Below are 13,141 nucleotides of genomic sequence, written 5' to 3'. Positions count from 1 at the left end.
AGTTTTATTATATGTTGGTTCAATAAAGGAAATAGGCATAAAATGAATAAGCCATAGACCCAACTTTTAAGAAACTCAGAGTTCTGTGACCCAGGATGCAGGAACCTTTTTAATTTCCAGGATGATGGGATGTTGCTGAGTGTCCAGGGCTTATGCTACTTGACCTCTTTTGTACCTAGTACAGGACCATACAAAAGTGGGTGCTTAAGGCATGCTTTTGGTTGTTAGATGTGCTAGTTTTTGAGGGGTTGGGGTGCTTTGCTCCATTTAGGCATAATGTGTTGTTTGGAGCTAATCCTAGGAAGAATCTGTAAACGCACGGACGTTGCCCTCTAGTGACCACCGGGGCTCTTGAATGGACATGGTGCCTAGAGAGGCCGGCTGGCATCTGCAGAGCACCGCCTGCCGCCGCCTGCTGGCTAGAAGGTCATGGGCACCTGTGTGAGATGGAAATGTTTAGACTACAGATCCTATAAAAAAGATACAAAACATTAAAAAGATACAAAAGACAAAGGAAAGTTGGAAAGAAACATATCAAAACATCACATGTAAGACATGGATGATTTGCTTCTTTTGTTTTTAGAATTTTCTACTGTCTACATTTTTACAATGAGCTGTTAGCACCTTTTTTTGAACTACAAGATATTTTTAATAAATATTATTTTTGTTTAAATTAACTCCATATTATGCTTCGGTTGTTTTAAACTAAAAACAACAACAACAACAAAAAACCAACCAAACAAACAAAAACAAAAACCCCCACTAAAGTCCTAGCCGGTTTTGCTCAGTGGATAGAGCATCAGCCTGCAGACTAAAGGGTCCCAGGTTCAATTCCAATCAGGGGCACATGCCCGGTTGCAGGCTCAATCCCAAGTAGGGGGTGTGCAGGAGGCAGCCGATCAATGATTCTCTCATCATGTTGATGTTTCTACCTCTCTCTCTTCCTCTCCTTTTCTCTCTGAAATAAATAAAAATATATTTTAAAAAAACACACTAAAATACTGACATATACTAGTAAATGTAGTAAGTCTGAGCATAGTTTCCTTATATTATGTCAGTTGTCTACCATTTCTATGCATTTCTTCTGATTTTTTTTCAATTATAGTTTGCATTCAATATTATTTTGTATTAGTTTCAGGTGTATGCATAGTGGTTAGACAATCATACACTTTACAAAATGTTCTCCCTGATATTTCCAGTATTCACCTGACATCATACATAGTTATTACCACATTATTTACTATATCCCCTATGCTGTACTTTATATCCTCATGACTATTTTGTAACTACCCATCTGTACTTCTCAATCCCTTCATCTTTTTCACCCAGCCTCCCAACTCCCTTCTCTTTGGCAACCATAAGTCTGTTCTCTGTATCTGTGAATCTGTTTCTGTTTTGTTGGTTTATATTGTTCTTTAGATTTCACATAGCACTTTTATACTAAATTTTTCAACTGGAAAAAAAAGTCAAAGAAATTAACTGCCTTCCTTGTGGATGCCTTTGCTGACTCAAAGCAAACTTTTTTAGTTGGTTCTTAAGATACCCTCAGAGTTGCATGGTGACAAAATTACAAACTATTCCTTCATTCTTTTCTCTCTCTCTCTCTCTCTCTCTCTCTCTCTCTCAATTTTATTCTGGTAAAGTATACATAACATAAAATTTACCATTTGAATCATTTTTAAGTTTATAATTCAGTGGCATTTAAGTACATTCATATTGTTGCACAGTAATCACTCAACATCCATCTCAAAATATTTTTCATCTTCCCAATCTGAACAATAACTTTCCTTTCTTTCTTTCTTTCTTTCTTTCTTTCTTTCTTTCTTTCTTTCTTTCTTTCTTTCTTCTTTCTTTCTTTCTTTCTTTCTTTCTTTCTTTCTTTCTTTCTTTCTTTCTTTCTTTCTTTCTTCTTTCACCAATTTTTGAAGGTGACATTTAATAGAGCACTATTTATAATGAGGCATTTAATTTGAAGGGATTCAATTTGAAGGGGTATTTGATTTGAGCCTTATTCTTCTAATTATCAACTGTGTGACTTTAGGCAAATCACCCTACAAGCCTTAGTTTTCTGCTCTGTAAAATGGGAATAAGAGTATTTACATTTAATATATCATAATGCTGTTGTAATTTTTGTAATGATGAAATAATGTGTTACATTCTTTTTTGCATTTTGAAAATCATTTTAATTTCTTAGAATATAATGGCATTGACCATTTTTTTCCCGCTTATTTATTTTTATTTATTGTTTAAAGTATTACATATGTCTCCTTTTTCCCCGATTGCCACCCCCCAGGCCACTCCCACTCCCAAGGGCAAGCCCCCACTGCCCCAGTGTCTGTGTCCATTGGTTATGCTAATATGCATGCATATAAGTCCTTTGGTTGAGCTCTAACAACCCCCCTCCCCTGCCATTTGTCTCTGGATCTATTTTTGTTCATCAGTTTATATTGATCATTATATCCCACATATGAGTGAGATCATGTGATATTTATCTTTCTCCTACTGGCTTATTTCACTTAGCATAATGCTCTCCACTTCCATCCATGCTGTTGCAAATGGTAAAAGTTCCTTCTTTTTTAAAATGGCGTAGTATTCCATTGTGTAGATGTACCACAGTTTTTTAATCGACTCATCTGCTGATGGGCACTTAGGTTGTTTCCAGATCTTAGCTATTGTAAATTGTGCTGCTATGAACATAGGGGTGCTTATATCCTTTCTGATTGGTGTCTCTGGTTTCTTGGGATATATTCCTAGAAGTGGGATCACTGGGTGGAATGGGAGTTCCATTTTTAGTTTTTTGAGGAAACTCCATACTGTTCTCCACAGTGGCTGCAGCAGTCTGCATTCCCACCAGCAGTGCACGAGGGTTCCTTTTTCTCCACATCCTCGCCAGCACTTGTCATTTGTTGATTTGTTGATGATAGCCATTCTGACAGGTGTGAGATGGTACCTCGTTGTTGTTTTGATTTGCATCTCTCAGATGCTTAGTGACTTTGAGCATGTTTTTGTATGTTTCTCGGCCTTCCGTATGTCCTCTTTAGAAAAGTGTCTATTTAGGTCCTTTGCCCATTTTTTGATTGGATTGTTTATCTTCCTTTTGTTAAGTTGTATGAGTTCTCTGTAAATTTTGGAGATTAAACTCTTATCTGAAATAGCATTGGTAAATATGTTCTCCCATGCAGTGGGCTTTCTTTGTGTGTTACATTCTTTATGAAATGTTAGAATTCCTGGTCAAAGAGTGGGTACACCATTAGCATAATTGTTATTTATGTTCATAAGGGAATTGAAAGGCTACTGTTGAAATCTTGACCACTTGACATTCTAATGGACAGTCATTCCTTTTCAAGAAAAGCAATAATAACCTTTTATTTAAATAGTGTTTCCTAGATTTTGAAAAACTTTTGAAACACCTCATTTAGCTCGTCTTCATAGCAAGTAAGGTTAATATCATTAGTTCTGATTCACAGATGAAGAAAATTAAGGCATTAAAGTCTTGTGGTTGAACTTTGGACAACAGGAGCCAGGCCACCTCTGTTCAAACCCTAGCTCTGCCACTTGGTAGCTGTGTGACCTTGGGAAAGTTATGCAACCTCTTTGTGCCTTTTTCTTCATCTGTAAGAACAGGATGACAACAGTTGTGCCTACTTCATAGTATTGTTCTAAAGGATTAAAAAAATTATTTCTTGAAAAGTGTTGAGAGAGCTGTACTAAGCACTTAGTTAAGTGCTATATAAGTTTTTGTTAAATATAAAATAAAAAGAAATCAAGACAGCACGCCTATGAAAAATAGCTAATTATGGAAATAGGAGCAGAATGCATGGCTCCCAGTCTCCATTCAGTCAGTGATACCTCCCCAACACTGTCAGGATGAACCTCCTGGGCTAGAGGACCCAATAAGCTACAAAGTTGAGTCATGATTTCACCATGTATTAAGCCTCTCACAAAAGGTTATTTAAATACAGTGCTGTTACGTTTTTATAATTACACACAGTAATTATGCATAATTACATAATGGCATTTTTGAGCTTTAATGATTCTTATTTTGAAAAAAAATGCATTTCATTGACATAATTCAGAAATTCTATTTTTATCCCTGATCATTTGAAATACATTTAAAAAATAAAATTATCTCTGATATTTCATTTTCTATAGATATGTTTGGTTAACTGACTGGACTGGGAGAAGAATTTACATAGTTGGTGCTGTTGGTGGTCTGTTCATATCCCTTGCACATCGGGGGTCACTATTGGACCTGGGCTTCCTGTGTTTTTCTTACCTGAGTTCATACCTGGCCAAGGGAAGTTTTGGGCCAAAGCAATGGGAGTTGATAGGTAAACAGCCCGGCCTCCTCACCCGCTGATGGCACAGTTCTGGAATGTGCTTACCACAGCCTCAGAGAGGGGTGCCCAAAAGGCCTGTGTTCAAGTTGCACAGTTTGGTAACCCTTATTGCCTTCTATTTTCTTGCTGTGCTTTCTGGGATTCCCTCCCCCAAAAAACTACTTGCACCCAAATCTTGTCTCAGGGTCTGTTTGGGGTTGAATGACAATTTATAAAGACAGTTTATGACTCAGAGGCTATTATACCTTCCACCCCAAAGCATGAGTGATTTTTCCCCATTCTGTGTATCTTTTATGCTATGCAATAGAGTAAATGCAGGCCATGTCTAACTACAATTTGGAAATGGGATTTGTAAACCTTCTTCAAACTTTTTGGCTCATAAATTGCTAAAAAAGTCCAGCAAGTTATAAATATATGTTCTTCCCTTCATAACATTTTTGAGGAATGGCCTAGGAACAACTTGTGCCAGGTTGTTTGCACATCTACTGAAATTTAACTGGGTGACTGCTCTCCTTTGTCATTTTAAATATACCCACTGGCAACTGTAATATTTCATCCTGATTAGATCCTTCCTGATGGCTCCCTTACAAGATTAACACTGAGCTTTAGAATTAGATCATCCTGCTGAAACTCATTTTGGGCCCAAGGTTCAATAGTTGCCATCTTCTGCGAAAGCACCATCAGATGTCCAACAATTGCTTGCATCTCTCTTCCCATTTTATACCTAAGCTTCTAGATCCCTCATATCCCAGGACCAGCACCTGCATTTCTGATACCTTCCCCATGTCAATGGCTCTTTTCTTAGCCTCGGTCCAGCCTCTGGTTTCTAGCCCTTGCAAGAAGCCATTTTTCACTTTGGCTCTAAGGTCTCACTCATGGCCTCGTTAGGCCCTGAGGCCTCTGAATATATGAAAGAGTCCAGACCTCACTCTAGGCCTGAGGCCACATTTGAACTTCAGTGTGCATATATGGGGATGAAAGAGACAGGAGATTTAGTATAACATACTCCAGGAAGAACAGGAATTCTGTGTTTGCCTAGAAACACACTACTTTCACCATGGCCAATGCAGGTGAAAAACAAGCATCCTGATTATTTATTTGGTTTTCTTTCTTAATCCCAATATCAGTAAAGGGGAGCACAATTTGCCACCCACAATTTGGCACATTGTAATTAGAGGTAGGACTTTACATACAGGAAGGTGATCACATTGACTTCGATCCATACTAAAGAGCAAATGACTGATACGCACTCACCTTCCCAAAGCAGGGTTGCTCTCACAGAGATAATGGGTGCCTACAGGGAGAGAACACAATGGAAGGGAAATTGCAATTTACAAGAAGGTGAATTTTATTCTCATGCTTTTTCTAAAAAGCATGTGTGTGTGTGTGTGTGTTTTTCTTTTGTTTTGCTCAACTACGGAAAGTAAGGAGCAAACACTCTGACCTTTTACTCCTAAGTATTTATTTCAGTGTGTATTTCCTAAGAACAAGGACACTCTTCTACATAATCCCAATGCCATTATCATACCTAATGAAATTAACAATAATTCCTTAATGCCATCTAATAGGCAACTATAATCAAATTTCCCCCATTGTCCCAGAAAATGTCTTTTATAGCTTTTTAAAAAAATCTAGGATCAAATCAAAGCATATGCATTGCATTTGGTTGTTATATCTCTCTTTTTTCCCCAGTAACATTGGATAAGTTTAAGGTATACAACATGATGATTAGATATAAGTATATATTGGCAAAAGGATTGCTTGTTATATTTTTTAAATCTTTTTAAGATAAAACAATAGCTCCCTCGAATTCTTCTAAAATAATGATGTTGACTGCCCTGGCCTGGTGGCTCAATTGGTGGGAGCATCGTCCCGTAGCCTAGGTTGTGGGTTCCATCCCCGGTCAGGATGCCTATGGGAGGCAACCGGTTGATGTTTCTCTCTCATATCTCTCTCTCTCTCTCTCTCTCTCTCTTCTCTCTCTCTCTCCCTCTCTCTCTCTCTCTCTCTCTCTCTCTCTCTCTCTCTCTTATCCTCAGGTGATGTTTAAATTTTTTAAAATGATATTGACTTGCTTTGATGAATACAAGTGAGTTATTTTGTAGAACAAGTGAGTTATTTTGTAGAATGTGCCAGGATTGGATTTGTCTGTTTCCTCATTAGTTAAATTAAAGTTTAAAAAATTGGGGAGTGGATAAAAAAAGATGTGGTACATTTACACAATGGAATACTACTCTACCATAAAAAAAGAAGAAAATTTTACCCTTTGTGACAACATGGATAGACCTGGAGAACATTATGCTAAGTGAAATAAGCCAGTCAGAGAAAGACAAGTACCATGTGATTTCACTCATATGTGGAATTTAATGAACAAACTGAACTACCAAACAAAATAGAGACAGACTCATAGAGAGCAGGCAGACAGCTCTGTTGCGGGGCAGGGGGAGTGGGGTGTTGAGGTGTGTGGAGAGTGATAGCGGGAGGGAGAGGAAAGGGGGGAGGTAGAAGAGGGCATAGAGAAGATAAATGGTGATGGAAAAATAAATTAAATTTAAAAATAAATAAAATAAAAATTTTAAAGTTGGGAGCAAGAATACTGTATAAGCAATGTTATGTTCCTATTGCATTGCATCAGGAGGTACAAGATCTTAGATTGTCCCACTATTGATGATGCTCAATTTGATCAGGGCCATTTTATGAATTTCATGGGTCATTGGCACTTTACCTTTATGAGAACCTTTCTTCATAAAAATATTAAGAATTATATTTTATAATTGTATTGGCATAGGGATTAATATAATTCATTTTTCTCCTTATTTTTTAAAATATATTTTTATTTATTTCAGAGAGGAAAGGAGAGGGAGAGAGAGGTAGAAACATCAATGATGAGAGAGAATCATTGATCAATTGCCTCCTGCACACCCCCTTCTGGGGATTGAGCCCGCAACTTGAAGATGTGCCCTTGACCAGAATTGAACCTGGGACCTTTTAGTCTGCAGGCTGATGCTCTATCCACTGAGCAAAACCAGCTAGTGCTCTTCTGGTTTTAAAAGAAATTAAAACATTTTCCTGAGCTCCTAAAGATGTCATGGGCCCCAGACTTTAAGCCTACTCTGGCTAATGGAGAAGTTCACCCTGGGTTTGACCATTTGATTAAAAGAGATGACCTCCAGATTTCCCCATCATAAAGGTACATTTTCCCCTTTGCAATTAGATAGTAATCTACAGGGAGACTCTGAGATTATGTGAATATTGTGTTCCCTAAAATCTCTCCCTTGCTGGTTTCATGATTTTTGCCTGAATCAGTTATTAATTATACTGAAGAAGGTTCAGGGATAAAAATATTGAGGTGCAAAGAGTATGTGATTTGTTCAAGGCCATAAAGCTAGTTGGTAGCATCACCATTAAGAATCAGATCTGTGTGGTCCCAAGTTCATATTAGATCCCATAGGAAACTGGAGTATTTTAAAAAAGAGTAACACAATAAACAACATTGGAGTTATTTGATCTGGAGTGAAGAACAGAAAAGAATGACTGTAATATGTTACATGCTTAAAGATAATGATTGCATGGGTACCCAGGATCAGTAAGTTCTCCATTTGGAGAGTAATGGCACAAAGGGAGATAAGATTACATTGCTCTAGCCGGGCCGGCATGGCTCAGTGGTTGTGTCGACCTATGAACTAGGAGGTCGCTCTTCGATTCCCGGTCAGGGCACACGCCTTGGTTGTGGGCTCAATCCCTAATGTGGGGCATATAGGAGGCAGCTGATCAGTGATTTTCTCTCATCGTTGATGTTTCTATCTCTCTCTCTCTCCCTCTCCCTTCCTCTCCAAAACCAATAAAAATATATATTTTAAAAAAGATTCCATTGCTCTGCATTATAGTCATTTTATAAGCCAGCTAATAATTGCTTCACATTTCTTCAGAAACATTATTGGTGTTATCCTCAGGAGAAAATAAAGCCAATGTTTAATAGTTTCATCAATTGTTATATTATTATTAGGTATTAAAATTCTAATTTAAATGTTGACAATTTGTCATTTACCCTAGAGATTCACTTAGTTCATTTGGTTTTCTCTCCACCTCAGTCTTCTCTAGGTAGTGTGCATTAGAATTGTAATGGACATTTAAAAAGGATTGTTGTTCTACAATTCCTACGGACTTCAGAAGGTGATTATGGACAAATAAGGGCTGAAATACTGGATCCTTAAAAATAGACAAACTGCCCATATTTGAATAAAAGACAAACCTTTCTGTGGACAAAGGTTTCCTTCCAACTGTGGGTGTGGGAGCCAGCTACTGCTACTTGCCAAGAATAGCTTTCACACATTAATCTTGTTGCAAAGAACATTTTTGACCTTTTCAATGTTTGCATTTAAAAAATGAAGCACAGATGTTTTCAAAAGTGGGAAACAATTGTCATGAGCCCCAAATTATCACAGGAGTGAATTTGTCACTCTATGGAAGAATGATGCTTTCTAAATATGTAAAAGTGGATCTGTTCTCTCTCATTTGTGAGGAGTTGAAACAGGAGATGCATCTGCAAGTCACATATTATTGATCAATTAGTAAGTATTTGCTGAACCTCTACTTTGAAATAAGTGGTATGCAGGACAAGGGACCTGGAGTATTTTTAGAATTATAGACAGAAGAGAAGAGGAGAAAATATAAGTTTCTGACTTCAGGAAAGTTATGAGAAAGTCAAGTAAAAAAAGTCAAGTAGATCCATGGAAATCTAGAAAACAATTCAAGATAGTGCATAGTAAGCATAAAATGAGAAGAGTCAATAATCCTGTCATAAAATTAAACAGGTTAGGAGAAAGAACAGGAATGATTGAAGTGCAGATTGGCCGGCAAAAGCTTTATCAAGTTGATACTTAGAAGCTGGAATTTGGAAGGGTAGAATTCAGATGAATGGAAACTCTGGGATTGGGCATGAAGAAAGGAGGGAGACAGGAAAGGAATGGAGAATTTAGAAACAGGACATAGACTGGTTAAAAGAAATTAAACCAAGACCCACTTCAGCTTTCAAGCTATAGTCATGTTCTTCTCAGACAGTTCCTACCCAGTGACTGAACCAGAGAGTAACTGATGTCACACTCTTTTTGGGTGGCCAAAAGAGTGTGACCTCAGCTAAGCAAGGTGGTGATACAAAGGGCCTGGCGATTCTATCTAAGATAGGACTCCTTCATTGGACAATCTTTGCTCCTGAGCTTCCCACTGAACTGGTGTTGGGTAACCAACAGTTTCAATTTACTGGGACTCAGATTTTCCAGGATGTAGGACTTTCAATGCTAAAACTGGGAAATTTTCAGGCAAGCTAAGATGGTTAGTCACCTTGACTGGTATAGACCTTGTCAGGTCTGTATCAGAGTCTGACAGCTCCCTCTGCCCAATCCTGTTTCCTTCCCTTTTTCCTTTCACAGGTATTACTCCCCAATAAACTCTTTGTCCTCCTGACTTCATCCTAGTGTCTGCTTCAAAGACACTTGATCTAAGACAGGGACACATGTGGCACAGGAACCAGGAAGGACTAAATACTACAAGAGAAGATGAGGCTGAAAGTAGGAGGGCTGGGGAAAGATTACTTTTATAATTATAGGGATGCTCCTGTGTATAATGTTTTCAGCAGACTATTCATTCTATATACTTTGAAAAATATATATATATGTAAATAATCAATGACTTAAGGTTCCCTACACTGCATTTGAATACTCAAAATGAAGGCTTTGTTTAAAAAAAAGTGAACCTTCTTGTCCCTGTGTCCTTTAAACATGCTTTGTTATTAATTCCTATAATTTAAGAAGAAAAATGAAAGAAGCTTTATCTTTCCTTAGAATTAATCTTAAAATCAAGAGAGAATGTGGGCAGAACATTACTGCTAGAGAAAGAGGAAGGCATCTTTCAGGGCCTGGACTAGAATAAGGTGAGTGAGGTACTTGGGGTGCAACATTAAAGTAGCCACTCACTGTCAGGGTTGTATACTGAGTGGGCACTTGCATGAACCTGAGAGTAAGCACCTCCTTAGATATTGCACCCAAGTGCCTCATTTGCCTCACCCTAGTCCTGGCCCTAGTATCCATAATAATATTGTGCAACTTACACAGAACATTTCCTCTTTCCTGCCCCAGGTACAAAGCCATTGTCCGGCCAATGGATATCCAGGCCTCTCATGCCCTGATGAAGATCTGCCTCAAAGCCGCATTGATCTGGATCATCTCCATGCTTCTGGCCATTCCAGAAGCTGTGTTTTCTGATCTACATCCTTTCCACGAGGAAAGCACCAATCAGACCTTCATCAGCTGTGCCCCATACCCACACTCTAATGAGCTGCATCCCAAAATCCACTCCATGGCTTCCTTTCTGATCTTCTACATCATCCCACTGTCGATTATTTCTGTCTACTACTACTTCATTGCCAAAAATCTGATCCAGAGTGCTTACAATTTGCCTGTGGAAGGGAATATACATGTCAAGAAGCAGGTAGGTGCTTAGGATTGATTAATTTCCTCCTTGGAGGTTTGATCCCTTGCATTTCTTTTGGACTCCACTGACAAGTACAGTATTGTCATGGTCATGTCACCTGATTCTGCCATTAGAGAAGATGGGTGATCAAGTTTCCAGATGGTAAATGGAAACTCCTAGCCACAGAAGCCCCAGGAATTCAGGTGCCCTTTATAATCTTGTTGTCTTATTAAAGACCTAAGCTAGGGAAGTGTTGAAAACCCGCAGGATTTGGAGTATGGGTTTCTTTTTGAGAAATATCTGAAAAAGTGCTGTTTTATCGTTTAAAAAAATAAAATATTGAGGCTCACAAGAATGTGACTTATTTAAATTCCAATCACATTGTTTGGATAGGAAGAAGATTTCTATGTGGGGGAAAAGCAGAGGGGGCAGGAAGATGAGGCTTGTTGAAGAAAAAGAAGTAGTTTGATTAAGACAGGCTTACACTGATTTAGGTTCAAATCCAGGTTTTATGACTTATCTGAGCTTCAATTCCTTTATGCATGGCATAGGGTAATAACCCCTATATTGTAAGGCTGTTGGAGGATTGCAAAAGAGAGCATATGTACACCTTAGACTGCCCAGAATTCAGGATGCCCTCTATATATGTTAGACTCCCTTGCCCATCCATGTAAACCCCTATAATTTCATCCTTGAGGTAAGAATTGTAGAAACCAGGGGCTCTCACTTTCTCCTCTTTGTCAGTTCTTGCCTCCCACTCCAAATGTAGATTATGTATTAATGATGGAGAAACATAAAGATGCCCCATTCATTTCAATGTACAGCTGACTCAGTTGGAGGTTTCACCCTTTATAGTTTCTTTCTGGGGGAGGGGGAGGCCTTAATTTTAAGAGGAGGGGGACAGTTCTTAGTGAAACTGTCTCCCTACTTGAAAGACCTCTCAATAGTGAACGTATATTGTATCCCAAATTCTTTAATGAGAAAGATGCTTCCCCTTGCCATAGCAGAGGAGTAGGGAGCCAAAGGAGATGCTCAGCCCATTTTACCTAAGACCCTTTCTGTATAGTATAGTTCAGAAATGAAATAATAATAATAATAATAATAATAATAATAATAATATAGCTAATTATCTTGGTTTGGCCATTGAGGAAGAACAAAGCTAATTGCTTCTTTGAGCATCAGAGGAATTAGAGGTTTTAACTGTGGAGAAAGACATGAAGTCATATGACTGATAAACTGTACCAACGCCCTCCTGAGAAAAAGCAGAGCATTTACTAGAATTTCAGTATGCAGTCCATTCAAGCATACAATCAACTTTGGTTAAAAATCTGTTCTTAGTGGCATGGTCTAACTGTATTCTACTTCATGGATTTCTGCTTCCTGGAATTTCCATTTCTGTGTTTCTGACTTTTTTTTTTCTTTTTCTGTCTGTTTCTGTTGCTTTTCTCTCATTTATCTGATTCTCTCTTGTCCCCTTTCTCCTATTAAACTCTTTTTCTATGGTTTTATGAGCTTGTCTCTTTCCCTAATTCTTTTTCCCTGTCTTTTTTTTTCTCTGAATCTTTGTTTCTCTGAAATCCTCCCACACTGTTCCTTGGTCCCTCTGTCCTCTCTGTGTGTGTGACTCTCTCCTCAGATTGAATCCCGGAAGCGCCTTGCCAAGACAGTGCTAGTGTTTGTGGGCCTCTTTGCCTTCTGCTGGCTCCCCAACCATGTCATCTACCTGTACCGCTCCTACCACTACTCCAAGGTGGACACCTCCATGCTTCACTTTGTCACCAGTATCTGCGCCCGCCTCCTGGCCTTCACCAACTCCTGTGTCAACCCTTTTGCCCTCTACCTGCTGAGCAAGAGTTTTAGGAAGCAGTTCAACACCCAGCTCCTCTGTTGCCAGCCTGGCCTATTAACCCGGTCTCACAGCACCGGCAGAAGTACCACCTGCATGACTTCCCTCAAGAGTACCAACCCCTCTGCAGCCACCTTCAGTCTTATCAATGGAAACATCTGTCATGAGGGGTATGTCTAGACTGACCATTGACCCTGCCCGGCTGGGGCCCCTTGGTTTTGCTCTATGGCTGGTAAAGAACCCTCACATCTGTTGTTATCTCTGTACCCTCTAAAGACCCTTTGTAAGGCTGAGGAGTGATACAGGCAGGTTGGGGAGAGGCCTAAATGGATCTCTGTTATATTTGAAAGGCCCATCAAGGTGTACCTTTTCCATTTTAATTTGTGAATACTTCCTCTGATGTAGAGAAAACTTTACTTTTTTAAGAAAAGATACCAAATAGAAAATTATTATTTTAAGCATCAAACCCTGATATGCAGGTGTGGCC

At 38.7% G+C, this 13,141-nt stretch overlaps 1 protein-coding gene across 1 annotated transcript in view; it reads left to right on the top strand.

The window, feature by feature from the left end:
• GRPR (gastrin releasing peptide receptor) overlaps positions 1-12,877 on the top strand; it is a 32,584-nt gene extending 19,707 nt beyond the window's left edge. Inside the window, exons 2-3 of the mRNA XM_006088570.3 lie at positions 10,475-10,826; positions 12,445-12,877. Coding sequence (XP_006088632.1) covers positions 10,475-10,826; positions 12,445-12,834 — 742 coding nt within the window. The 3' untranslated portion in view covers positions 12,835-12,877. The remainder of the gene's footprint in view (positions 1-10,474; positions 10,827-12,444) is intronic.
• The last annotated feature ends 264 nt before the right edge of the window (positions 12,878-13,141 follow it).

This window comes from Myotis lucifugus, unplaced genomic scaffold (genome assembly GCF_000147115.1).
Source record: "Myotis lucifugus unplaced genomic scaffold, Myoluc2.0 scaffold_49, whole genome shotgun sequence".
NCBI classification, from domain to species: domain Eukaryota; kingdom Metazoa; phylum Chordata; class Mammalia; order Chiroptera; family Vespertilionidae; genus Myotis; species Myotis lucifugus.
Note: the sequence above shows the minus strand (reverse complement) of the source record. Positions and strands in the feature narration are given on the sequence as shown.